At 35.1% G+C, this 27,776-nt stretch overlaps 1 protein-coding gene across 2 annotated transcripts in view; it reads left to right on the top strand.

Moving 5' to 3' along the window:
* LOC121409262 (phosphorylase b kinase regulatory subunit alpha, liver isoform-like) overlaps positions 1–23,284 on the top strand; it is a 57,100-nt gene extending 33,816 nt beyond the window's left edge. For both annotated transcript variants that reach the window (XM_041601144.1, XM_041601153.1), the window contains 6 exons: positions 143–241; positions 723–823; positions 2,494–2,652; positions 3,781–3,887; positions 4,717–4,867; positions 22,480–23,284. In XM_041601144.1, coding sequence (XP_041457078.1) covers positions 143–241; positions 723–823; positions 2,494–2,652; positions 3,781–3,887; positions 4,717–4,867; positions 22,480–22,710 — 848 coding nt within the window. In that variant the 3' untranslated portion in view covers positions 22,711–23,284. The remainder of the gene's footprint in view (positions 1–142; positions 242–722; positions 824–2,493; positions 2,653–3,780; positions 3,888–4,716; positions 4,868–22,479) is intronic.
* The last annotated feature ends 4,492 nt before the right edge of the window (positions 23,285–27,776 follow it).

Here is a 27,776-nt window from a genome sequence, read left to right on the forward strand (position 1 = left end):
ATGAAGAAGAGAAGGAAATACAGGCAGAAAGATTGAAATGGAAAAACAAGATAGGATGAAAAGAGAAATCACTATAAACTCCACCATGCAAACCTACAAAGATCATCTGAAAAAACGAATTATATTTACTTCTTTCTTGCAGTAAATGAAGCCTATGAGCAGCTTGTGACATTAAGTCCTTTTGAAATTAAAGATCTCCTTCATCACATCCTGAGCAGTAGAGAATTCATGGTTAATACAAGTAAGTAGTCATCGCTTAAAGTCATTAATGTCAGCTACTTTATAATGATAATAAAAGTATTATGCTTTCATATAGTTCTTATTACAATACAACATTTCTAAGCTCTTTACAGATATCTTATTTGTCCAGAATGATTGATAAGGTAAAACATGAAAATTTGTTATTTCCCATAGTTTGTGTAGTATAATGAGATGACCATGACTAGTTGAATTTGAAACTGAAACTGAAGTTGAAATCTGTTTAGATGGAGCTATGATTATAGTTCGTCTGATGTCGGAAAGGACACTATAGGTAGTCTTGTATATAGAAGAGTCACAACCTATGTGAGAGAAAACCAATACATTATTTATAAAAAAAAAATAGTGGTGTTCACCTGATGAATTGCATGTGCCAGGCCCCCTGACCTCTGCTAGAATCTTTAGAATGAAAGGAGGTATTGTAACTCAAAAGGAAGTAACATTAATTTTGTTCTTTTTTGCAGCATCTCATCGTTCAGGTACTATGGAACGTCAGTTGTCCATTGTGAGTTCAAGGTCAATCAAGTTCCATGGAATGTCCTACCTCAAGGGTCAGATATCCACTGTGAGTATTCACCTCTTTGATTGCAGCCTACCCTAATATTGACCAATCAGTGTTCAGCTATTTGCCATCAATGATTAAAAGGAGAGCTCTGATTGGCTGACAGCTTGAATACAAGCTTCCAAATATTGACAACTCACTGTTCAGCCATTTGCTATCATTTGTTGAAATGAGGATGATCACTGTGATTGGTTGATTCATTGAGAGGCATCATGATGTGGCAAGATTTATAGCAGAACATTATATATTCCCTATATGTTTGTATAAAGTGGAGGTGCCTTAGCTAAGACACCTAGCAAACAAAAGTCCAGGGGGGCGTTTCATGAAAGGACTTGTCGGACGTTTTTTGTATCCCTGCATATCTTTCATCCTCTACACCCGAATGTACCCAACCATATCCTACTTAAAGGGGAAGTTCACCCTGACAAAAAGTTTATTGTAAAAATAGCAGAAAAAATAAGAAGAAATATTGCCGAAGGTTTGAGAAAAATTCATCAAATAATTAAAAAGTTATTAGAATTTCAATTATTTGATTTGTGACGTCATATGCGAGCAGCATTCCTACATAGCGAATGGTAAAAAATCAATGAAATGTCATTTTCTCAGAAAATTGAAAATGTTTTTCATTGTAACTTTTGTATATCAATAGACAAATCATTTCACACCCGATCATGAAAAGAAAACAAAATTAAGTCATCAGGAACCATACAATATTTGAAATTCATACATTTTATATTACATAACACATGGGGCAGCTGCTCGTTTATGACGTCACAAATCCAAAATTTTGAACTCTAATAACTTTCTTACTCTTTAACGGATTTTCCTCAAACCTTCACCAATATTTTTTACTATTTTTTCTGCTATTTTTACAACAGGGTGAACTTCCCCTTTAAAGGGGGAGGGAACTGTGTGTGGTCTCTCATTGGCTGTGTGTTATGAATACATAGTCTTAGAATAATGTTTTTTTTTTATATCTGCTAATAGTACAGGGAATAAATTTGCCTATAGTATTTGTATAGAGAAACTAAAATGTTTTGAGAGGAAAAGTAATTGTTTTGCTACTTGGTAACATAATTATTGCGGTATAAATGTATTGAGTAGTTAATTAGAATGTTATCATTCAAATTGGTCTATATTACTAGTCTACACTAGCATTGTGGGTCAGGGTACTGTCCAGGTATGAGTAGTTGAGAACCCGAGATGACGCTGTTGGTTCGCATCTGCTCTAAAGCTTACCAAAACCTCAGGAGAGAATCGGTCTCCATTCATTTTGTACATACATTTTCCCATTTATTTTTCATATTTCTGATAATCTCCTGACCTTGATATTGTTTATGTGAAATATATTATCCCATGACTTTCTTGTGCTCAGTAGGAGGAAAGATGCAAATCAATTGATAGTGGGGAAAATCTGACAATTTGTGAACAAAATAAAAGGAGATCATTCCTCTAAATCAGCCAGTTCAGAATCCCAATAGCAAATGTACAAGAAATGTTTGAACTCTCTTTATCTTACAGCTGATTATGATGAAGCTTATAGTAGATTGATACTCACATTTACCTCTTTTAAATAAGATTAACTCTCTCCAAGGGTTTTGGTTTCCTTTGTTATTAACTTGATTTTAAGTACTCAAGAGTAATATAATGATTGTTTATACTCTGCATTTCAGAGTTCCTCAGACAAGCCATTTTCAACTGTTAGTGGAGACTTAATGGAGGAGCAGCTAACAGAGCGACAAGGTCAGTGGTTGAGAAGACGAAGATTAGATGGCGCCCTCAATAGAGCACCTCCGGACTTCTACTACAAAGTTTGGAAGATCTTAGAAAAGGTCAGTTTATTTCCCTCCAGTCTTCTTTTTCAGATTCTGGAAGATCTTAGAGGAGGTCAGTTTATATCCCTCTTCCAGACTTCTATTTTAAAGTCTGGAAGATCTTAGAGGAGGTCAGTTTATTTCCTTCCTCCAGATTTCTATTTCAGAATCTGGAAGATCATAGAGAAGGTCAATTTGTTTCCATCCTCTTGACTTCTATGTTAAAGTATGGAAGATCTTAGAGAAGGTCAATTTATTTCCTTCCTCTCAATTTCTATTTCAAAGTCTGGAAGATCTTAGATAAAGTCAGTTTATTTCCCTCTCGATTTCTATTTTAAAGTCTGGAAGATGTTTGAGAATGTCAATTTATTTCTCTCCTCTCAACTTCTATTTCAAAGTTTGGAAGATCTTAGAGAAGGTCAGTCTATTTCCATCGTCTCGACTTCTACGTCAAAGTACGGAAGATCTTAGAGAAGGTCAATTTATTTCCCTCCTCCAGACTTCTATATCAAAGTATGGAAGATTGGAAGATCTTAGAGAAGGTCAGTTTATATTCAAGGAATCGTTAAAAAAATACTGTATTTTCTTTTTAATAATGGTCATGAGTCTGATTCCAGTCAGTGATGAAAAGTTATCTAACATCACCATCTCTCCCTACTCCTGCATGAAAATGCAGATAATAGAATGCAATATCATTGTATCCAGCAGATCCTTATGTTAATAGGATAAACAGCACATCAAGTCTGAGGGGGTATTTAATAGAAAATAATAAATCTCAGTAAAATAGTCAATTAGTAGAGGTGCTGTAGCTCAGTGGATAAGTCTCTGACTTAAGAAAAAAAGTTCATGGGTTCAAATCCCATTGCAGCACCTGCATTTATTGGCAATGCATTTGTCTACATTTGCTACTCTCCACTCGGTGAAGTAAATAGATGCCTGATAGGAAAAAATTCCTTGAATGTTTGAATCAGGTAAAGTTTTGGTAATAGTAGCCTATACATGTATTTGTATTGTTTAAATTGTATTATGTACTATAAGAATGTTGCACATAATCAGCTTTTATTAATTAACATTACCCTTGAGGCTTGAATATTTTTTTGAGATCATTATGTTTGATATCGAGCATTCTTATTGATTTGCTTACAGTGTCAAGGTTTACGAATCGTGAGTCACTTCTTATCACAGCATTTAACCCGTGAGATGACCCCTCATGAATTCAAGTTTGCTCTCAGAGTTGAAGAGGTTCTTAACAGGTTTGTCCCTAATATTTATTGTGTTTTCATTTTTGAAACTACAGGCATGTATTATCTTTCAATAAAGATTATATACAGACTATTCTTCCTATTTTTTGTTCATTGAAATTTCCTTTTCGACTTCTTTCCTATTTATCATCTGCAACTTCATAAATGAATCTCTATTTTTTTTTTAAATTCTGTCATACTTTGTATTGTCAACATTCTGTGTTTGAAATGCTGAATAAATGATGGTGGTAATGATGATAATGATGATGATGATGGGGTTAACTTCCCCTTGAGAAATGAGCTTTATTATATTATCTGCACATGACACAGACTTCTCATTCAACAAGCATATGGAGTTGTAATTGAACTGTAAAGCATAAATGGCTCATGAATCGAGAAATGTTTTTCCCAATGAAATTGTATGATGATTCATGTCTATTGTCTAATAACAGCCTTAATGCCTCCAGTATGCCTATATCTTAAAGAAATTCATGTTGATCTTACATCATCATTTTGGCATAAGAGGTCAAGAGGTCAAGTCTGATGATAATGAAAAAACTAACCTTCTTTAAAATCTTTGGCAAGGTCTGAATTAGAAATCATGCCATTGTTCTTCTCTGACATCCATTCTGTAAGATTTAATCACCAGGGCGCCGTAACACAAAGGTTAGCGATTAATCGCTAAATGAAATGACCAATCAAGATCATCGTTGCATGTGCATTTTGTTAAGTAGACTGACTATGAACCAATCAGAACTATTCTTTGAAATTAGCGATCAATCGCAAACCTTTGTGTTACGGGACCCAGATGTACTAATGATCTGTTTATTTTTAATTGCAGGATACCTGAGCAGGAGTACCGTCAGCTGATGGTGGAGTGTTTGATGGTAATCTCTCTGGTTGTTGAGAATGAATGGATACATAACTTAGGTGGAGTAATAGCAACAGATAGACTAGTAGCTGAGGCCAATGAACTCTTCCTACAAGATCAGGTATGTTTGATTTGATCTTGGTCTAGTTATTAGTGATATTAAGAACCATGGTGTGGAATCGTCTTCATGCTGTGTTATACTCCTTATCAAGGAGCTGTAGATGTCACAACCCAATCCATAATAAGGACTTAATAATAGTAATAATAATAACAGGCATGAGATTTCTCCGCGGATCCGCGGATTTTGAAATTCTGAAAAAAAAAATGAAAAAAGCAACAACAACAAAAAATTTTTGTTTTGTTTTTAGCTTGTCCTTTTGAGGCTACCATATCCTGCCGGCAGTGCGTGTGTTGTGAATGGTGCAGTGTGAGTACCGTTCGTGTGCATTGTCTATGCAGCTGGCAGCTTTCTGCATGCACGTGTGTATACATTTGTTTACATTGAATGCAAGTGATACGGACGTACAGCGTTTTCGAGTTGGATTATCGTGGATTTTACAAGAATTTGTAGTGTGTGTGGTGTAATTTCTTCCACTACAAAATGAAGACTGTTGAGAAGGAGAAGAATGACCCTCGTGTTAGTGATATTGACAAGGATGTCTCTAACAAGTTCAAATGGCAGTGGTTGGACCATGAAGTTGAGCTTGCAAAGTCAGCTACGATGACAAATTCTTCAAGCCAATTGCATACCTTAAATTCCAAAATTTTCCCACACCCTCTTCCGGGGGGCCGTGAAGTTCCTCTTTTTTCAAATTTCTCTGTCTCATGCTTGTAATAATCATAACCTCTATTTTATTGTATGAAATAAGACATCAGAAATAGAAATCGTCCGAAAAAATTTTTTGCCCAAGTAATTGGTTGTGGACCTGGCAGCCACTGTGCAGCGCCAGATCAATGTTGCTCTATGCTTTTAGTCATTGACCGCCAAATAGGGTAACAGCATCTCCCATCTTTTAATTCATTTGGTCTGATGCGCTAGGACTTCAATCCTTTACCTCCAGTTGTGAGGCCGACCCACTATCAATTGAACCAACACACCTGTTGTGTGGTCTTTGAATTTGCTGTCTACTCAGTCTTTCATCCCATTATATTTCCTCATTCATCCGCATTAAGCCTGATCCCCTAATACAGAAAATTCCACATCATGGATCAGAAATCTAAAGACCACTATTATACAGGAGTAGCAGTTTCGGCTATCTTTATTTTTGTTTTTTTTTCTGATTTAGATTTCAATTCAGTTTAAAAAAGAAATGATTGTATAGCTTCAATCCAAAAGCATGAGCATCAGACTATTATGTTAATCTCCTTGCAGCCATTAGTCCTGGAGAGTGCTTCATAAAGCAAATATTCACTGATATTTCACTTATTTTTTATAAGCCAATCAGATGCCAGAATGTCAGTAGCTTATAACAGCAGTCAGTGAAAATCACTGACTGAATATCATTAAATGATTTCCTGGTGCCTGACCCCTGTCTTACAGATCATCGTTAGTAAATATTTGGTCTGAAAATCAGTCACAAGTCTTTCAATGAATTGTAAATTTCCAATTGATTGATACATGTAGTTTGCTTTGAGATGTATATCAATTGTAAAAATTAAAACAGAAAATTGCAATTAATTCAAATATGTGAGCAGCCGCCTCAAAACTAACAATAAGTTGCCAGGGAAGGTACTCTTCTTCTTCACACTGTAAATATTTGAGGTTGAGAAGTTACAATACTATTTTTTTCCTGGACTGCTTGGAAGTTTCAAAGAGATTGCCCGGTGTGCACATCCCAAGCTTGATTGAACCCCAAACATTCAACCATGTTTTCTCCTTATAGGCCTGGTCACACCGCCCGAGCGTTGTTGGAGCGGTCGTGGAGCGGAGAGAAAAAATCATCACCGCTCGCTACCGTTCACCATTTTCGATTGTTTTTTTTAATCAATTTTTTCCACAATTTTGTGAGCGAAATTCGACCCTCTTTCCCTATCGCTCCAACAACGCTCAAGTGGTGTGACCAGGCCTTTATATTTTGTGAATCTGTAACAAAATTTCTTCTATATTCAGTCAACTTTTTGTTTTGGGTTATGATTGATTAATTTTGACAAGTTTTATATCATATTAGAGCTTAGGTTATGCTTTATTAATATTAATGAAACTCTAGTAATTCATGAAATTCATTTTGGGTGACTTATTACTTTGTTTGGGAAGGCAGGCCACATATTTGGCTTGGAATTAATGTTAAGCAGGCTTTTAGATTCATTAGGCCTACTATAAAGGATTGTACAAGTGATTGATTTCCCTAGGTTATTTTTAGGATGGAAGTCATCTGAATAAACAGGTATATTGACTTTATTTCACAATTAATATCATCTGCAAGGAAGGCATCAGGGATAAATGACAATAGTTTTATACCATCCTTAACATTTTCAATATTTAGGGTATTAATGCCAAATCTTTTTCAAGCATTTGCGGAAAGCATTTCAAGTCTACAGAAAAAAATGGATTCTAATTCATTCTTTTATTTTTTTGCTTTTTTTTTCAGTTTCCTTGGATTTTTGGATACTTATAATTTAGTTGTCTCTATTTTGTATTCATATTTATGGACGCATGTATTAGTTATGACTGAATGTGTTACATCATTAATTTTGATCAAGTTGAAATGAGTAAATATTATTATGATATGGAATGAGGTGCAGTAGAGAGGGAAGTATAAAAAATGTCATCTTCCACCCCAAAACCAACAATAAAGTGATTCAAAATGAGTTTTGATATTTTCAGGAAGCTATAAAATGATATTTAACTTTTCCAAGTCTATCAAAAGTAACCCTTTCAAGTGTTTGAGTATAGAATAGATTCAGTGACAGCAATGAGAAAAGAAGGATTGAATATCTTGATTAACTCAAGAATGAGATCTATACATGTACAATCTCAGGGAAACATCCATGCAGTTTGAAAATAAAGTTGTCAAAGTAGCTCTTGAATCTCGTTTTTGTCTCACCTGCGAAGCAGAGTGAGACTATAGGCGCCGCTTTTCCGACGGCGGCGGCGGCGTCAACATCAAATCTTAACCTGAGGTTAAGTTTTTGAAATGACGTCATAACTTAGAAAGTATATGGACCTAGTTCATGAAACTTGGACATAAGGTTAATCAAGTATCACTGAACATCCTGCATGAGTTTCACGTCACATGACCAAGGTCAAAGGTCATTTAGGGTCAATGAACTTTGGCCGAATTGGGGATATCTGTTGAATTCCCATCATAACTTTGAAAGTTTATGGATCTGATTCATGAAACTTGGACATAATAGTAATCAAGCATCACTGAACATTTTGTGCAAGTTTCAGGTCTCATGATTAAGGTCAAAGGTCATTTAGGGTCAATGAACTTTGGCCGAATCGGGGGTATCTGTTGAATTACCATCATAACTTTGAAAGTTTATTGGTCTAGTTCATTAAACTTGGACATTAGAGTAATCAAGTATCACTGAACATCCTGTGCGCGTTTCAGGTCACATGACCCAGGTCAAAGGTCAATGAACTTTGGCCGAATTGGGTGTATCTGTTGAATTACCATCATAACTTTGAAAGTTTATGGATCTGATTCATGAAACTTGTACATAAGAGTGATCAAGTATCACTGAACATCCTGTTCGAGTTTCAGGTCACATGATCAAGGTCAAAGGTCATGTAAGGTCAATGAACTTTGGCCATGTTGGGGTTTTTTGTTGAATAACCATCATATCTCTGTAAGTTTATTGGTCTAGTTCATAAAAAGTGGACATAAGAGTAACCATGTATCACTGAACATCTTGTGCAAGTTAGAGTAGTATTCAAAGCCAGCACTGCTGCTATATTGAACCGCGTGATGCAGGTGAGACGGCCAGAGGCATTCCACTTGTTAATCTAACTTTACCTTATTTTCTCATTTTTACTTTTTAAAGATCATTTGCTAATTTAGCTATTTACAGAAAACATTCCTGTGGAGCTTAGTGTTGGTTTTGGGTCGGCTGGTCACAATTAGTATTTTCCAGTTGTTTGTATAAAAAAAATGCTCTTAAAATTTTTTAAGAGCAGTGCAATATATACTGAAACCCTATGATCCTTTTGTGTTCATAAATGTGATACCAAAAGTGAGAAAATAAAAACATGTAACAGCATAACATGTCATGTGAAGTATTCATACATTTGATAAAATTGCCCTTGTAGTGTTTTTAACCACATGCATTATGAGTTTTCAAAAAGTTTTTTTTTATCACACAAATTATAAAAATTAATAGAAATGGTGAAAATGGTGTGGTTAAAAGTCATTTTAAGAAACTAAATTTCAGCTAGTGGGATTGGGACTATAGAAATGATATGGAGCTTAAACTTGAGAGACAGAAACATGTGAAGCCAAATAAAGTAAGGTTGGTTTCATTTCAAACTTGATAAAGGGAAAAATATGAAGCCATATAAATTGAGGTTGGTTCAATTTCAAACTTGATAAGGGGAAAAATATGAAGCCATATAAATTGAGGTTGGTTAGCTCATGATGGACATGAAATTGGCCTTGCATAATGATGATAATAGCTGGAATTATAAATTGCTATAATTACACCAGCTTTAGCTGTGCTGCCATATTGCTCGAGCATTCAAGGAATTTCTTCCTACCTGGTACCCATTCACCTCACCTGGGTTGAGTGCAGCACAATGTGGGTAGATTTCTTGCGAAAGGAAAACATGCCATGGCTGGGAATTGAAGCCACGTCCTTCAGATTGAAATACAAAAGTCATAACCACTAGACCACGACGCCCCCACATGATGGGTGTGGATGTTCAAGACTTGAGCTAAATTAGCTTCAGGAAGGACGCCAGGTCATCTATTGGTGACAATTAAGTACTGACACCACCCAGCCCGTAGGTTGGGATGGAAGGTAGCGGCCTACTATACAAAGAACAGTGCAAACAATCACCCTTGGTCACCCAGGCGTTACTTGCTTTATGATGGTGGGAAGTTGGACGAGTGGTCTGGGGTGAAGGTGAGGAGGTCAAATGTAGTGTATAAGAGTTGTGTGAGATCGATGATGATACATATATCTTTGGGCGGTGTGGTCTTGTGGTTATGACTCGTCTTCCAATCCGAGAGATGTGGGTTCAATTCCCAGCTATTTGGTGTTTCCCTTTAAGAAATTTACCCACATTGTGCTGCACTCAACCCAGGTGAGGTGAATGGATACCCGGTAGGTAGAAATTCCTTGAATGCTTGAGCACCTGCAGGCAGTGCAGCTATCAGTTTGGTGCTTATGTGCACATTACAAATATGATTGTTATTAATGATTGGAGCGAAGCATGGGGTTTGAATGAAAATCAGAGGACAGAGAGAACAATGGTGAGAGATGTGTGGTGTAAAGTTGATGGATAGGAAGAAGACAGAGGATTTGATGAAGATGGTGGATTTAGAAAAAAAGCATTGGGCCAGTTGGCAGAGGAAAATGAGGTGGGAAGGATGAGCACATTAAAGGAGGGCTTGAGGTGGGTGGTTTGAGGAGGAGACAGCCAAAGAAGATGTTGAAGAAGCGAGAGAAGCAGGTGAGTTGGGTTAGGTTGGAGGATGCACTGAATCATGCAAAGTGGAGCTAAAAGGATGATTGCTTCAAATGGGAGGTAATCCAGCCAAACCTGTTCAATGGAAATAATACATGATTGGACAACACTGACTGCTTGACTGACAGACAAGTTGTTTGTGTTGGTTACTAACCTTATTAGAAAGTAGAAACCTTAGAAAGTTGACTAAAAACTTGAGAAAAGAGAGATGGAGAGATTGTGGAAGGGGGGAGTGGTTGTTATGAGATAGAGCTACATTGAAAATATGCAATGTCTATTTGCAACAACAAAAACATGCCATTTGCTTTTGAAAACATGTTTTGCAATTGTCTTGTTTAAACTCAATGAAATGAGATTATGCAGGATTTCGTTAGTTATTTTGAAAAAAGGTGACCTTCTGTATGCGTTTTATGTGTACCTATGAAAAAAAATTAAAATTAGAAAAGTGAAAAAAAAAGTTGTTATGGAGTATTTTACAGCTTGAGTAAGATGTTAATGATAGCATTTACTGTACATTTTTTTAAAATAAAAATTCCGGGGGGGGGGCAATGATCCTGACCGTTGGAAAGGTGATGGGCAAACTCTCACTTTTGAGGCAAGCTGGATATAGCTATGTTTCCAAAGTGAAGTTGAGGAAGGACAGAGAATACATCTTGCTTGCCATGGAAGTGATAGTTTGCCTCATATGCAAAATATAGACAAAAATAAGCTCATAAAACTCTAAATATTTTTTTGCATATTGGCCTACATTCTTGTAGGTGCCAAAATAAATATAAAATCACCGTTTTAATGAATTAGTCGATTCATATATGAATCTGTATGCTCTAAAACAGGTATCATATATAGGATATTGAAGTAATATGTGTTTTATTGGATAAATGTTGTGATCCTTGGTGAGGATGATAGTATGACAAAATAAAGGATATTAAAGTTTACGCAAGACATGTATTTATTTGATACTGGGGCTTCTGGCTCAGTGATGTCTCATCATAACTCATGATCAAGGTTTTTTGTAAATCCCTCAACAGTCATTGTGATGACATATGAGATGAGTAGTAATAGCGATAATATTTGACTTATAATAAAATGTGTAAATTTACATTGGTCATTATTAGAACCAGGGAGACGAGAGGTAGTTCTGTGGAGGTAAATCCCCGTTAGAACATGCGACTGAATTTGCCCCCTGATTTTCATCTCACTTCCCCCAAAACCCTGATTCTAGTCAATCAACATTTTTAAATGCACCTTTTTGTAAGTTTACAATGGACATTCTGAAACGTTGTTTAAATGAAAGTAAGCATGGACGCAACCGTGTTTTGGAATAATCATGTACGAAAACGCTGATACTGGCCTGAAAAGTGGAAGCATAAACACGCCCTAAGTTGAATTTGTGCAAGTTGATGTCCTCTGATAGAATGGAGGAGTAAATCTATTTACCACGCCATCATTTGGTATATCAGCTACATGATTAAATGATGAAAACCGACAAACTCAAAGTATAAATAATCGCAATATCCCTTCCTCCTGACGTCATCACAAATTCTTGAGTAATTGGCCGTGGTCTGGTGCGCTCGTCACAGTCCAGATGGAGAGTGCATGTTGGTTAACATACCATCAGATGATTGCATTTCATCAAGAATCTTTCACTGAGAAATTCTGCTCTCAGCCAATCAGATGCAAGGGTTTCAGTAGCTTGTAACATATAGTTAGTAGAAATCACTGGCAGGGTGCTTGATGAAACACTCCCCAAGATGATTGCATTTACAAAGTTGATGTGGGGCAGGGTTATGAAGAGGATGAAATGAGCCATTCATTAGCATGAACCAAAATAAAAGTGAATAAAATGGGGGATGCTTTCTTGTGGTCCAGTAGAGTTGATATGGTCATACCCCCCCCCCAAAAAAAAAAAAGATGGATTGTAATTATAAAGCATCAACCAAAATAAAAGTGAATTAAAAATGGGGGATGCTTACTTGTGGTCCAGTAGAGTTGATATGGTCACCCCTCCCCCCCAAAAAATATGGATTGAATATTTGAATTATATCTGAAGTTTGTGCCCCCCCCCCTTGTGGATGTCACTGTGTTAATTGTAGACATCAAAACTTAGAGCAAAATTAACCTTGATTTCCTTTGTACCATTCGAGTCACCATCATGCTACTTTTATATGATAAGTACGGGTAATACTATATTTTGCCCATACACAGACCAAACCTTTCCTGCATTTCAGCGAAGTTTTATGATACAAACTACATATCTCTTGATATAAGTGCAGTTTAAACTTTAAATGCATCACGTGGGTTTGGCTGAGTTAGATTTTGTTTATATATATAATACAATAAGTTTGGAATGAGGAGAAATATTGTGAGGATGGAATTTGTCAGAGAAAAAATTGATGGACATACCAAAGTAGTAACCAAACTATAATCAGCAAAGATTGTTCAAGTTGTGTTTATTGGTATGATTTTTTTCTACTTACATGTAGATATCAACATCAATTTGAGGTTTAACTCTAATGACGTTTTAATCAGTGGTTTAGATAGGAACCCTCGGATTAATCTGATTTCAATTTGAATGAAAAACTATTTTTTTTACCACGACCCGTCTACTGTACCTGGTTAAAACTGATTACAGTTTTGTTAAAATTACTGAGTGAAATGAAATCCCAGGGGGACGTGTCTGCCCCCCCCCTGCCCAAAATAGTAGGGGGACACAATATAAAATGTACCCCCTACTATTTTTGGTATTTTATAATGGAAAGAAATACATCATTCAAAATCAAAATAAAGCATGTATTTTGACAAGATGACCTTACTTTTTTGTTGTTAACTTTTTTTGTGAAATTAATTTTTATCTAAATGACCTTACATCTGGGTGATAATTTTTTTTTTTTTGCTTGTCAAATTCATTTTTGTCTAAATGACCAATGACCTTACATTTGGGTGATAACCTCTTTTTTTGTCTTTTTTTTTTGCTTGTCAAATTTATTTTGGTCGAAATATCCTTCATTTAGGATAACCTTTTTGGGGGGGAGGGGGGCCTTGTCAAAATTTTCTAGCCCCTTGTCCCCCCCTGCCTTTGGGGAGAGATTTCTGCCCTTGATACTTACAAATGCTCAGGGGCTGATCAAGGATTTGAAGGGGGGGGGGGTAAGTTAAAAGTGAAATTGGCAAAGAAAAAGTCTAAATAGGGGCTCGTGTACCCCTCCCTAGAGGCTAGATCCTTTGCTACATGTATTACTGATCTATGAGTCTATGGAATGACTTCATTATGCTCCCACACTACCCTTCTTCCTCGTTCACACCACAGCCTCTTTATGGGCACCAAGTCCAGATCAAACGAATTTCAGACCTAGTAATAGAAGTTCTAAGGAACTTTTTCAGTGAAAGTGGAAAATATTTTCATCAAGATTCATATAACCATTCATTGACTATTACACTTGATGTTTAGTAACTATTACTTGTACATTGTATGTAATTTAAAAGATTTTTCATTTAATGTAACTTTTTATGTACAAATAGGAGACCCTTATTACATTACTTCCCTGATAGCGTGTAGGCCGATATCAATTATTCTTGAGAGCATTTCATTTTATCTGACAGTTACCATAATAACAGTGATTCTTCGCCAATCCAATTCAAGGAAAGTTGCCAGATTTGATAACTTGTCGGACAAAAGCGTTGATAAAACTTTCCCTGCTTTTTGTTGATATTTTCTGGAATAGTCGAGTAATAAGGTGAATAATATCAGATATCATGGCCCTGGCAATTTAGTTCATTTGTAAAGATAAAGAATGTTGTCATTAGTACTAGGTGTATTATACATACATGTATAGATGAGGAATGCTCTGTGTAGAGCCTTGCCTTATATTTGAACCTTCTGTTATAATCATTACCATGAATTTTTCATCACTGAAACACATGTATCAGTGCTATCCATTACCGATTATTTATTTTATTTTTTTGTGGGGGGGGGGTTCTGTTATTTTGCTTGATGCTATTTTACTGTATGATTGGTATTACATTTTAACATCAATTTTTATATGAATATTTTGATTTGAATAAACTTTATGGTCTGCAATTTTCTTGAATTTTATCATTTTGGTCTGTCCAAATCTCTTATAGTTCCAACTATTTTTCAGGTACTATAGTTTTTAAAATTTTAGATTTTTTTTGTGTGTGAATCATTCTGTCTATATTTTTCATATATCAAACATCATCATTTTACTTTATACATGTGGGGCATGATTTCTGCTTTTGGACCGCACTTGGAAAATAAAGTTTTATACAGTAGTAAAGAGAAAAGATATAATAGAATCATTAGTAAAAAAATCTTTGAAATATTAGTTGCCTGAATGTATGGCTTCAGAAAACTCCAAGGAAAAGTATATTCTAGGCATGAAAATGAATTATTTTTACAGCGATAGCGTATTAAGACAAAGATAATTGGCATTTCAATGTCTTGCGATTCCAATTAGTTTAAACCTTATGTAAATTGGCCATGACTAAATTTGGACATGAATTGTTCAGCATGGCTTCCCTTGTTTGTCTCACCTGCATTGCAGAGTGAGACTATAGGCACCGCTTTTCCGATGGCGGCGTCAACAACAAATCTTAACCGAAGGTTTAGTTTTTCAAATGACAGCATAACTTAGAAAGTATGTGGACCTAGTTCATGAAACTTGGACATAAGAGTACTGTATCACTTAATATCCTGTGCGAGTTGCAGGTCACATGATGAAGTTGACATTCACAGGTCAAAGGTCAATGAAGGTCAATGAAGTTTGACCAAGTTGGGGGTTATTTGTTGAATTACCATCATAACTTTGAAAGTTTATGGATCATATTCATGAAACTTGGACATAAGAGTAATCAAGTATTACTCAACATCCTTTGTGAATTTCAGGTCACATGACCAAGGTCAAAGGTCAATGAAATTTTGCCATGTTGGGGGTTATCTGTTGAATTACGATCATAGCTTTGAAAGTTTATGGATCTGATTCATAAAACTTGGACATAAGAGTAATCAAGTATCACTGAATATCCTGCATGAGTTTCAGGTCACATGACCAAGGTCAAAGGTCAACAGACTTTGCCACGATGGGGGTATTTCTTGAATAACCATCATAACTCTGAGAACAAGTTACTTTGAATATTCTTTTCAACATTGCTTTGAGTGAAGTTATATTATTTCTATAAGATTATTTCACACACTGAACCAGGTCCATGATTGGATCAACTGGTTTTAATGGTTTTAAAGATGGAATTCTCCTCTGCTCAGAGACCAATGTAAATGCATAGATGGAGAAAGAGAGATACAGGAGATGAGTGCTAATTATTATGAGATAACCATCCCTTTCTTGTCACCATCTGTGTTGACAAGATCCCTTTCTTGATATGATCTGTTTGAGAGAACAAGCTGTGACCAGATAGATATCTCTTGCTTCATCAGTTGACCCTGATTGAATATCAAACTGTTTTCATTCTTATTTACTCCAATCTCTTGTTCTGTCTGTTCTACAAACTAATACCAATACTAATGTTTATTATTTATGAGGCACCGATTATCGAGCTGCCTATTTGTATGGTGCATTCAAGGAATTAATCCTTCCAGGCACCCATTCACCTCACCTGGGTTGAGTGCAGCACAATGTGGGTAAATTTCTTGCTGAAGGCAAACATGCCATGGCTTGGATTCGAACTCACGTCTCTCTGATTGAAAGACAGGAGTCATAAACCACGGCACTAGACCATGAGACCCAGAACAAACTAATTTTGTTGTGTTTTTTCTGTCCTAATCCTACTATTACATTTTTAAAAATCTCTCTCCCTCACCCTTCCTTTCTTCATGTATACGTCTCACTTATTTTCTCCCCCGCCCTTCCTGCCTCATCTCTCTCTCACCTCTCTATCTTTCTCCCCCAAATGATTTAAAGATTTATTAATCAAAATCTTTATACACCAACATACTTGTATCTGATGGAATACTAAACACAAATCCATTACAGAAGGTCACTTTTTATATTGTGTCATATAGATTAAAGTGTTTTATACATGGGACACAAGATAACCCCATGGGCCTCTTTCACACTTCTATTAATTTAAACTGCATGATAGATGAATATCCTTATAATGGGAAAGGGGTTTGAAATGCTTCTTCAGGTCAGTGGGTCAGTGTGCAAACTGGACATCTTTAATTGCATTGAATTATTTAATAATTGTATTCTTTCTATCCAATTAAGATGTTTTGTACACTTGAGCTTGCCATAGGTTCTTGACTTCATGATTTGTAGACGGATTATATCTTCCTTTGATGTGAAAAAATGAGGGAAAACAATCAACATGTAACCAAATACTGTTGTATCATGGTTATCTCATTAGCGCAATACAAATCTGAGTTCAACAAGTTTAATGATGATACCATAGTTAATTTGTACTCAACCCTACAGTATATAGCCAATTGAGAAGTACATACATACGGGTAACCATTTTGATAATGAAATGATCATTCCTGTATTAGGCCTATCAAGAGAAGCAAATTCAGCAATCAACTGGTTTAGAAGGAAATATGAATTAGATATGTATTTACGATTATTGGCAATGATGTTACAGGTTGTACTCTAAAAAAATGAATGACCAGAATATTATTATTACGGGACAAGTCCACCCCAACAAAAACTTGATTTGAATAAAAAGAGAAAAATTCAACAAGCATAACACTGAAAATTTCATCAAAATCGGATGTAAAATAAGAAAGGTATGGCATTTTAAAGTTTCGCTTATTTTCAACAAAATATTTATATGAACGAGCCAGTTACATCCAAATGAGAGAGTTGATGACATCACTCACTCACTATTTCTTTTGTAATTTATTATATGAAATATGAAATATTTTTATTTTCTCGTCATTGTCATGTGAAATGAAGTTTCATTCCTCCCTGAACACACGGAATTCCATTATTTTAACATTTTGTGCTTCAGGCAAGGAGGTCCTAATCGTCAAATTCGTAAAAATTGAAAATATTGTATAATTCAAACAATAAAAAACAAAAGAAATAGTGAGTGAGTGACATCATCGACTCTCTCATTTGGATGTAACTGGCTCGTTCATATAACTATTTTGTTGAAAATAAGCGAAACTTTGAAATGTCATAACTTTCTTATTTTACATCCGATTTTGATGAAATTTTCAGCATTGTGCTTGTCTGATTTTTCTCTCTTGATTCAAATCAACATTTTTCTGGGGTGGACTTGACCTTTAAGAGATTTTACTCAGATGAGTGCATGTTGAAAAGCCTCAATATGTCAGTTTTTAAAGGCTAGTTTACGATACTAATTACTTATTTTTTATGAATTTGATATCCCCCTCTGCATTTAGATTTAAACACAGGTGAATTCGATGACCTTTAATCTGCACTCTTTTCCTTAAAGGACAAGTCAACCCAGCAAAAAGTTGATCTTAATGAAAAGAGAAAAATCAAACTGGCATAATAGTAGTAAATTTTTATTGTACATCTGGTTCTGACGAAATTTCTTTTATTCAATTTTTTTTTTTGTGGGGGGGGAGGGTGGACTTGTTCTTTGACAACAAAGGGTGTGTATATTGAAATACCTTGTTAAAACCTCAAAATTATAATTTGTACTTGCTTTTTAATGAGTAGCTTTACAAATTGTTGTTTTTCAAAGTCAACCTTTCAGATTTTAAAGATAAATTCCAGTTTTGGTAACGATCTCAAAATGACTTTTTACAGAATCTAATATAATGACCACCCAAGTGTCTGTTTGTATGAATAAAAAATATGTGCCAAAGGATTCTGCGAGAAATTGTGTAATTGCTGAGAAATAAGCAAAATAAGCGCGGATTCGGTCACTTCCGTCGGGTCTTTATTCCAGCAATAATAATACACTGTCCCATGTGTGCCTATCTGTGTTGGGGATCTTCAGTGTGAACGTTTTTCAGCGTAGATTTCAAGATTTCACAAAGTTCAGTTTATGTAACTGTACCAGATCTAGATCCTCGATGATATACTGACAATTAAGCCTGGTTTTACAGACTTTCTCATGAAATCAGTGTTTCCTGCAACTACTGGAATTTCTCTTTAAGTTGGTATAAATTGTTTAAGTGGTTTACGGTATACCATGTGGTGAGTCCTAGAGTGGATAGAGATAAAAGTTAAATTAAGAGGCAAACAAATGAAAGTTTAGAAAAAAAGAGTATTTTTGGACCTGAGTAAGGACTGTAAACCAGAAAGAGTTCAGGTTTGAGTATTTGGATAGATGAGAGAAGGTTGGCTTGAATTGAAGAGATGAGAAAATGCTGGCTTGAGTCGGAGGGATAAGGGAATGTTCAATTTTTCAACTTCTCCTTAGGTGGTGACGATGTGGAGACTAGAGAGGACATTCTTTTATTTTTTTCTTACCATTAACCATCATTTTTTGAAGACTTCTATTTCTGATGTAATTTCCATTCCATGTGCTTTGTTAAATAACTTGAAAGAAAAGTGATTGAGAAATGTCTTACACTTGCTAGTATGAACTGGATGTTGTCCAGATCTATAGGAGCTAACCTCATCCTTTCTATCATTTGATTCTAGTTTCTTTGGGAGGGGGTAGTGGAGATGAAGGCCTGCGTAACATATCTTTTATAATATTGTTATTATGAACTATTTTTTAAAAGAGGTTTCACTATATAACATCATCAAGGTAACATCGGTCGTGAGGAGGGGATTACCATTGGCTTCCATCCTAGGAGGGGGTCGGTGACATTGGAAAGTGGGCTGCATCCGCAATGGCCATTAAAGGGGAATGGAATCTTTGGAATAAGTAGGCTTGTGATGAAACAGAAAAATTATTAGTTATGTGAATTAAAGGACAAGTCCACCCCAACAAAACTTGATTTTAATAAAAAGAGAAAAATCCAACAAGCATAACACTGAAAATTTCATCAAAATTGGATGTAAAATAAGAAAGTTATGACATTTTTAAAGTTTCGCTTCATTTCACAAAACAGTTATATGCACATATTGGTCGGTATGCCATTGAGGGAACTGATGACATCACTCACTCACTATTTCTTTTGTATTTTATTATATGAAATATTTTTATTTTCTCGTCATTGTCGTGTGAAATGAAGTTTCATTCCTCCCTGAACACGTGGAATTTCATTATTTTAACATTTTGTGCTTCAGGCAAGGAGGTCCTAATCGTCAAATTCGTAAAAAATTGAAATATTGTTTAACTCAAACAATAAAAAACAAAAGAAATAGTGAGTGAGTGACATCATTGACTCCCTCATTTGGATGTAACTGGCTCGTTCATATAACTATTTTGTTAAAAATAAGTGAAACTTTGAAATGTCATAACTTTCTTATTTTACATCCGATTTTGATGACATTTTCAGCATTGTGCTTGTCTGATTTTTCTCTATTGATTCAAATCAACATTTTTCTGGGGTGGACTTGACCTTTAAGAGATTTTACTCAGATGAGTGCGTGTTGAAAAGCCTCAATATATCAGTTTTTAAAGGGTAGTTTACGGTACTAATTACTTATTTTTAATGAATTTGATATCCCCCTCTGCATTTAGATTTAAGCACAGGTGAATTCGATGACCTTTAATCTGCACTCTTTTCCCTTAAAGGACAAGTCAACCCCAGCAAAAAGTTGATCTGAATGAAAAGAGAAAAATCAAACTGGCATAATGGTAGTAAATTCTTATTGTACATCCGGTTCTGACGAAATTTCTTTTATTCAAATTTTTTTTTTTGGGGGGGGAGGGTGGACTTGTTCTTTGACAACAAAGGGTGTGTATATTGAAATACCTTGATAAAAACCTCAAAATTATAATTTGTGCTTGCTTTTTAATGAGTAGCTTTACAAATTGTTGTTTTTCAAAGTCAATCTTTCAGTTTTTAAGTTGGTATAAATTGTGGAAGTGGTTTACGGTATACCATGTGGTGAGTCCTAGAGTGGATAGAGATAAAAGTTAAATTAAGAGGCCAACAAATGAAAGTTTAGAAAAAAAGAGTATTTTTGGACCTGAGTAAGGACTGTAAACCAGAAAGAGTTCAGGTTTGAGTATTTGGATAGATGAGAGAAGGTTGGCTTGAATTGAAGAGATGAGAAAATGCTGGCTTGAGTCGGAGGGATAAGGGAATGTTCAATTTTTCAACTTCTCCTTAGGTGGTGACGATGTGGAGACTAGAGAGGACATTCTTTTACTTTTTTCTTACCATTAATCATCATTTTTTGAAGACTTCTATTTCTGATGTAATTTCCATTCCATGTGCTTTGTTAAATAACTTGAAAGAAAAGTGATTGAGAAATGTCTTACACTTGCTAGTATGAACTGGATGTTGTCCAGATCTATAGGAGCTAACCTCATCCTTTCTATCATTTGATTCTAGTTTCTTTGGGAGGGGGTAGTGGAGATGAAGGCCTGCGTAACATATCTTTTATAATATTGTTATTATGAACTATTTTTAAAAGAGGTTTCACTATATAACATCATCAAGGTAACATCGGACGTGAGGAGGGGATTACCATTGGCTTCCATCCTAGGAGGGGGTCGGTGCCATTGGAAAGTGGGATGCATCCGCAATGGCCATTAAAGGGGAATGGAATCTTTGGAATAAGTAGGCTTGTGTTGAAACAGAAAAATTATTAGTTATGTGAATTAAAGGACAAGTCCACCCCAACAAAACTTGATTTTAATAAAAAGAGAAAAATCCAACAAGCATAACACTGAAAATTTCATCAAAATTGGATGTAAAATAAGAAAGTTATGACATTTTTAAAGTTTCGCTTCATTTCACAAAACAGTTATATGCACATATTGGTCGGTATGCCATTGAGGGAACTGATGACATCACTCACTCACTATTTCTTTTGTATTTTATTATATGAAATATTTTTATTTTCTCGTCATTGTCGTGTGAAATGAAGTTTCATTCCTCCCTGAACACGTGGAATTTCATTATTTTAACATTTTGTGCTTCAGGCAAGGAGGTCCTAATCGTCAAATTCGTAAAAAATTGAAATATTGTTTAACTCAAACAATAAAAAACAAAAGAAATAGTGAGTGAGTGACATCATTGACTCCCTCATTTGGATGTAACTGGCTCGTTCATATAACTATTTTGTTAAAAATAAGTGAAACTTTGAAATGTCATAACTTTTTTATTTTACATCCGATTTTGATGACATTTTCAGCATTGTGCTTGTCTGATTTTTCTCTATTGATTCAAATCAACATTTTTCTGAGGTGGACTTGACCTTTAATTTACATAAACAGTGGATACATTGATGCTATAATCTGAGCAACATGCTTCAATTTAGCACGCTGTGGTCAAAGTACGCATTCATTATTGGATGCTGCTTCATTAATGAGCATGATTCAAATGCAGGTTTGTGAGTTTAAGTCCTCAACTGGTTTTGAGAATGGCAGAGGGGGTGGGGTATAAATCAAGAAATTATATACTTGATACTTTAATTGCGTTTTTATAATACCTTGCAGTATACATTTTGTAGTGTTTCGTATCATTAAAATCAGGTATATGATGAAGGTTTTCATTTTAGGTAAGATTTTTCTTTATCAATTGTAAGGAAACCATACTGGGTGAATTCAAGTAAGCTACGGTGTTAAAGTCTGGTGTTGGTTTTGTGACTTTACCAACACCAGCCAAACACTGACTTGAAATGAGGCTGGTGTTGGGATTGACTCGTGAAAATATGACCTTTTTCCTGGCAGTTCATGTCGAGTGCTGGTGTAGAATGTCGTCTGCTGACCAAGCAATCAAGCTTGTGTTGCAGATTACATGTCGTTTTCCACCTATTTTCTGATGTTAAGCTAGCCCTTTTCAGTGTCAGACTAGCCACTCCCACCCCCTTCCCCAAAAAAATATTACAGCCCCCAAGATATGAGTGATTCTTATTCTAGCTTACAAAGCAGTCAAATCAAAGCCCCAGCTCTCCTGAAAAAATTCTGATTCACAGTCTTCTATCAAGAAGTCCTTTGATGATGCATCATAGTTAGGTCTTTCCAATAATGATTTCTCTTTGGTCTTTCTTGGAATTTGAAGTGTTTCTATTATTTGTCTCCCTCTACAGGTGACCCATGATGGAGATGCTACACTATGCTGTGCGACCCCTGATCGAAGAGGACCTTCTCCCCTTCCATTATCATGTGGTGGTATAGCTGGTATCTGTCTTCATTTCTATGATACCGCCCCCATTGGTCGCTATGGGACCATGACATACCTCGCTCGTGCTATTGCCAAGCAGCTGAACTTGACGCAGCATTTTGGTGCGGACGCCAAAGTGGAATGCAAAGTTAGCTGATTATTTTTTTCAAAGAGAGTGAGATGAGGGAGAAGGATTTAGGAAATGAAAGCTGTTAATTCTTGTTATTGTTCATATAGCTGGGGTTGTATTATTATAAGAAATATTATTTATTCTTATTGCTTGTTACTTGCTGCCATTTTGTACTGTACACATCTAACTATAAAGGTGCTAATATCAAATGAGATACGATGAATCAATCTATGATTGATTTCATTCTAATGAAATATTGAAGAATGAAATACTTGTCTTTTTGTTTAAATTTTTCAATAAGGTGTTGGGAAGTGTATAGACATATGAAATTATATCATCTCAAATGATGTTCCATAAATTCAGTTGAATGAAAGGCCCAAAACTTTTCTCATTCGTATAGTCTCCGTTACACGTAAAAAAATACATTTCTTAAGGAGGAGTTCACCCTGGCAACATGTTGATTTTAATAGAAGCAGAAAATATAGAGAAAATATTGGTATAGGTATGATAAAAATCCTACAAAGAATGAAAGAGTTATGTGAATTTTTTAGTTTTTTTATTTAGTGGCATCACAGATAAGCAGCTCCTCTGTCCATCGTTTTGATATGAATTTCATAAAAGGTAATTTTCAAAAAAAGAAAAAGATTATATTTGTTGGTTGGAAATATCATCAGACACATAATTTGACATCCCCTTTGAATTCAAAATTGATTGGAATTTGTGATATATCGGGGAGCTGCTTGAAGAAAAAAATACAACTCTCCTTTTGGTGGGATTTTCAAAAAACTTTTACTGATATCTTTCTCTAATTTTTCTGCTTCTTTCAAAACAAGATAAAGTCATAATGAACTTTCACTTTGGAATGAAAGAAGCCCTTTGAATTTGACAAATATTTTCCTCCAGATGTATTTATAATTAATACATAAATACACATCGGGAAGGACATTACGGAGATAATAAGTCTGGGGGATTACACAAATTCCCAAGTAAAATTTTGGTTCATGACATAATGGTGTAGATACTTGTTACTTGATAAGCTGTCACCATCTCACAACAATAACCGGTCATAATTCTTTCTTTCTGACCATTCATTAGTAAAATAAAGCAATAATGAATTGGCAAGATAGAGCACTGGTCATGTGGGTGTATGCATATTATATTATTTGAATTATTCATGTCAAAAGGAATCAAATGTGTATATACATTTTTTAATGTAGTTACATAAAGAAAAGCAATACAATGCTTTTTTGTGGGTTTTTCTGATCTTAAATGAGGGTAAATTTTGTGTAATGTGGATTGCTGCAGAGTAAGTAGTTTATTACTGTAAAATATTTGTGTGTCAAAATGGCCAGCTGAAATACAAATTTATATTTTTTCATGAATTTTATCTGCATCATTGCGCTTCACATATATCTCCATGAGGTATTCCCATTCAAACGGGGTGTAAACCTAAAAGAACATTTCCTCTATGGTGGCCGTACGGCGAGTCGAAAATAGCTGTTTTATTCATTTTTATTCAAACCACCTCCATGTACGTGTAGCTGGTACAAAAAATGTTAAAATGGCTGTTTTTTACTCACCGTAACTTCGCCATAGAGCAAATGTGACTGACATGTTAGTGATATTTTTTGCTTAAATAGGAAAAAAGACCAATTTAATGAAGAAGTTTTCGTGGTTTCGTAAGTTCTTTAGTGTGGTGACATGTTGGTAATGTATTTTTATTTAGATGTTTAGAGCTGTTTTTATTGTTTCTTGAAAGATGATAGTGTGTGCTTCAAGAAGATTAGTACTCGAAACATGTACTAATGTCCACTACCAATGGCTACTAATGTCCACTATGAATGGCTTACTATTATTCTTATCAGTTAGATGTTTGTATGTTTGTACAGAAAGTATATATTGTATATAAAGCTTATTTATTCGTAGTATGCTGGGAAGTGATCAGATCAGCTTTGCTATTTTTGCTGCCTCATGCATTTTTATATGAGTGTAATTGCATAAAATACCTTATAGAAATGGAAAATGAGTCTATGTATTGGAAACTTATCTGTGTAATTTGACACAGTCTTGATATGTTTAACCATTCTTGTTGTTATGTAAGCAGTGCATTTCATTTAGGAATATAGTTAGCTGATAAAATATCTATGAGCTTATTATGGTCTATCCACACAATCTTTATTACTATTATAGACTTTTATATGATTATTATACCTCTTTTCATCCACTTTATTAAATAGTTTCCAAGAGGAATGTGGAAGATTTGCACTTGTGACATATGCAAGCAGCCACACTGTATGTCATGTTATACCCCTTTCATACTGCGCTTTTCACCTGCGAACTTCACCGGCGAAGGGGAAAGTGTCCAGTATGAAAGGTACACAGGAGAACTTCACCGGTGAAGTTCGCCGGCTAACTTCTCCACCTCAAGAGGTGGGGAACTTCGCCGGCGAAACTGTTTCACCGGCGAAGTTCACCGGTGAAAAGGCCAGTATGAAAGCAAACCAGAGAACTTCTCCTCTTTAATGACGTCAGAGGTCAATTTTTTTTCTCTCCCGAAGTCCCCTGTAACGAGATTCCGCGCGCGCGCGATAGTTGCAAGCTCAGCTGAATGCTATGGCCAAGTAGATACCCTTGAACATATTATTTTTTTTTTACTAGCAATATTTATTAAAAAAGCAATTTTTCCATGTATAAAATACGTTAAAATATAAAAACAAGGTGATATTGTTTGTTTTTCTCGTAATACTTCCAAAATATGTTGTAATTAATTTTTTATACCTTTTTTTAATAGGTAAGAAGTAATGTTTACAATTTTCTTTTGTTTGTTCTGCAATCGCCCGTTGACTTTCGCCGGGGAAGAAATGTCAGTGCGAAAGGGTACATTTTTTTCTTCGCCGGGTAAGTGAGGAATGCGAGGCGGAGAAGTTCGCCGGCGAAGTTCACCGATGAAAAATGAAGAGGGGAGTATGAAAGGGGTATTATACGAATTCCATAAATTCCCATTTGTAAATGGTTCATGATGACTGAAAAAAAAAATTCTTGTAGAAACATATGATGTGTTGAATCATTCTTTTCGGGAAAAAAAATGCATTTAATGTAATTTATATCACATGACCATTGGAGGAGGTGCTCACATGTGACATCACAAGACAAAAAAAAAATCCATAGCTCTGTTAATCTTCTGAGATTTTTTTGCCAAATCTTCAATATTTTTCTTTTATTCTGCTTTTCTTGTAACCAACTTGACGCGTGGGTCAGCTTCCCCTTTGAATGAGCCTCTGGCATACAGTCTTTAATCTATTGCCTACTGGAACTGGGTGGTTGCAACATCTAAGGGAATCACAGATTTTAGTAGTTTATGGTGAAATCAATGCTTATGAAATGAGACAGTTTTTTCAGTCATCATGAACCACTCATGAACCTCTTTTATTGGATAAGGTATATTATGTGTGAGATAAGCAATAAGATCCATTTTTAAATGCATGAAGCATTATTTAAAATCCTTGATTTTTTTTCTCCTATTGTGGAGTGATGGCATGCAGTGGTTTTACCTAGATATGTCTGATTTATATCAAAGTTATCAGGAAGTTGTGTGTTTCTATGATGGCTTGATGATTGGTGTGTTTGTGCAGGAATGTTTTTATTCCCTATTCCATAAGTATTAAAAGTAATTGTTTTCATAAATGATATGTCATTTCAAGTGAAAGGATTGGTTTTGAATTATGGTTCATCACTGACCAACAACTCTTTTTAAAGCAAACATATCTGCAATCTCTGATGTGACTCCTTCCAATAATGGTAATGTTGACTTCCCCCCCCCCCTCCTCCGGCAATTTATTAGGTGTTTATGTTTGTAGTTATAAGTCCTCCATGATAAAAAAATTGTAACCTTATATCATGTCAGTTATATTGACCCCATGCAACACATAAGGTGTGTATGCAATGTAGCTTGACATCCTCCTTGATGTTACATAATTATCTTTCCATATAAGGTCATCATGTTTTAATATTCAGACTGGAATTGGAACAATTTAAGCATTTACTTATCTCTACATTTATGTGAATCATATCCCATCCCAATTTCTTGTCTCATATATGGTGTTTTTAGTTTGAGTTAACCAAACCCCATTTTGTATTGATATCTACAAGGCATAACTAGTATGCAATGTTTTGTTTTGATGATTTAGATTAACTCATTTTCCGTTTCTTTCCTTGGTACTCCTTTCAGATGATACATCCCATAATAGTTTCCTCCTCAACATTTCTTCATTTCACATTCATCAATCAAGATTTAAAGTTAAAACACATATAAGGTATTTTGATTAAATTATGAATAACCCAAACACATGGGCATTACTTGCTGATTCAAAATTCAATGTATTTTTCCCACCTGAACTGTATTGACATTTACATTTTGTCATTTATTAATACACTTGTGTCAATTGCTGTTGGCTATTTACACATATGGTGTGAATTGACACACGATAGAGATTGTGGTTGGTGTCCAACTGAGTCCATTTTTTTAGCCTGTAGCCTGTTTTGCCCCAGATTTCTGTATCCTTTGCCCCTTGTTTTCGATACATTATTGTGGTTTTGATTTAATTGAGTTGATTGTTTTTATTTCTTGCAATATGACAAGATTGGTTAATATTTCTTTGTTTATGAAGCTGGTTGTGATGAATCATGGAATGAATAAATAACGCATTTAATGAGACGTTTAATCAATGAGTTTGAGTCATGATTATGGGTTGTTAGAGAATGAAGAGGATTAACTTGTTGGGAAAGGATATTATCACATTATGCTCTTGGTATACAGATAGTCTAAACCACATGGAATAAACCCATTTGGCCTCCCTATCAACTTGGTTTAATTGCTGTTTGGGCTACAATAAACTTTGTCTAATACCTACTAAATTTAATTCTCATTATACTCAGATTGTCTAATTTCCACTTTGTCTACTAATTATTTTGCACTTTGTTAAATGAATTTAGTTGATTATTTTTATTTCTTGCAGTATGAAGAGATTTTTAATTATTTCTTTGTTTATGAAGCTAATTGTGATCTATACACCAAGTGGACTTCACATGAAATG

This window comes from Lytechinus variegatus, chromosome 1 (genome assembly GCF_018143015.1).
Source record: "Lytechinus variegatus isolate NC3 chromosome 1, Lvar_3.0, whole genome shotgun sequence".
Lineage (NCBI taxonomy): Eukaryota > Metazoa > Echinodermata > Echinoidea > Temnopleuroida > Toxopneustidae > Lytechinus > Lytechinus variegatus.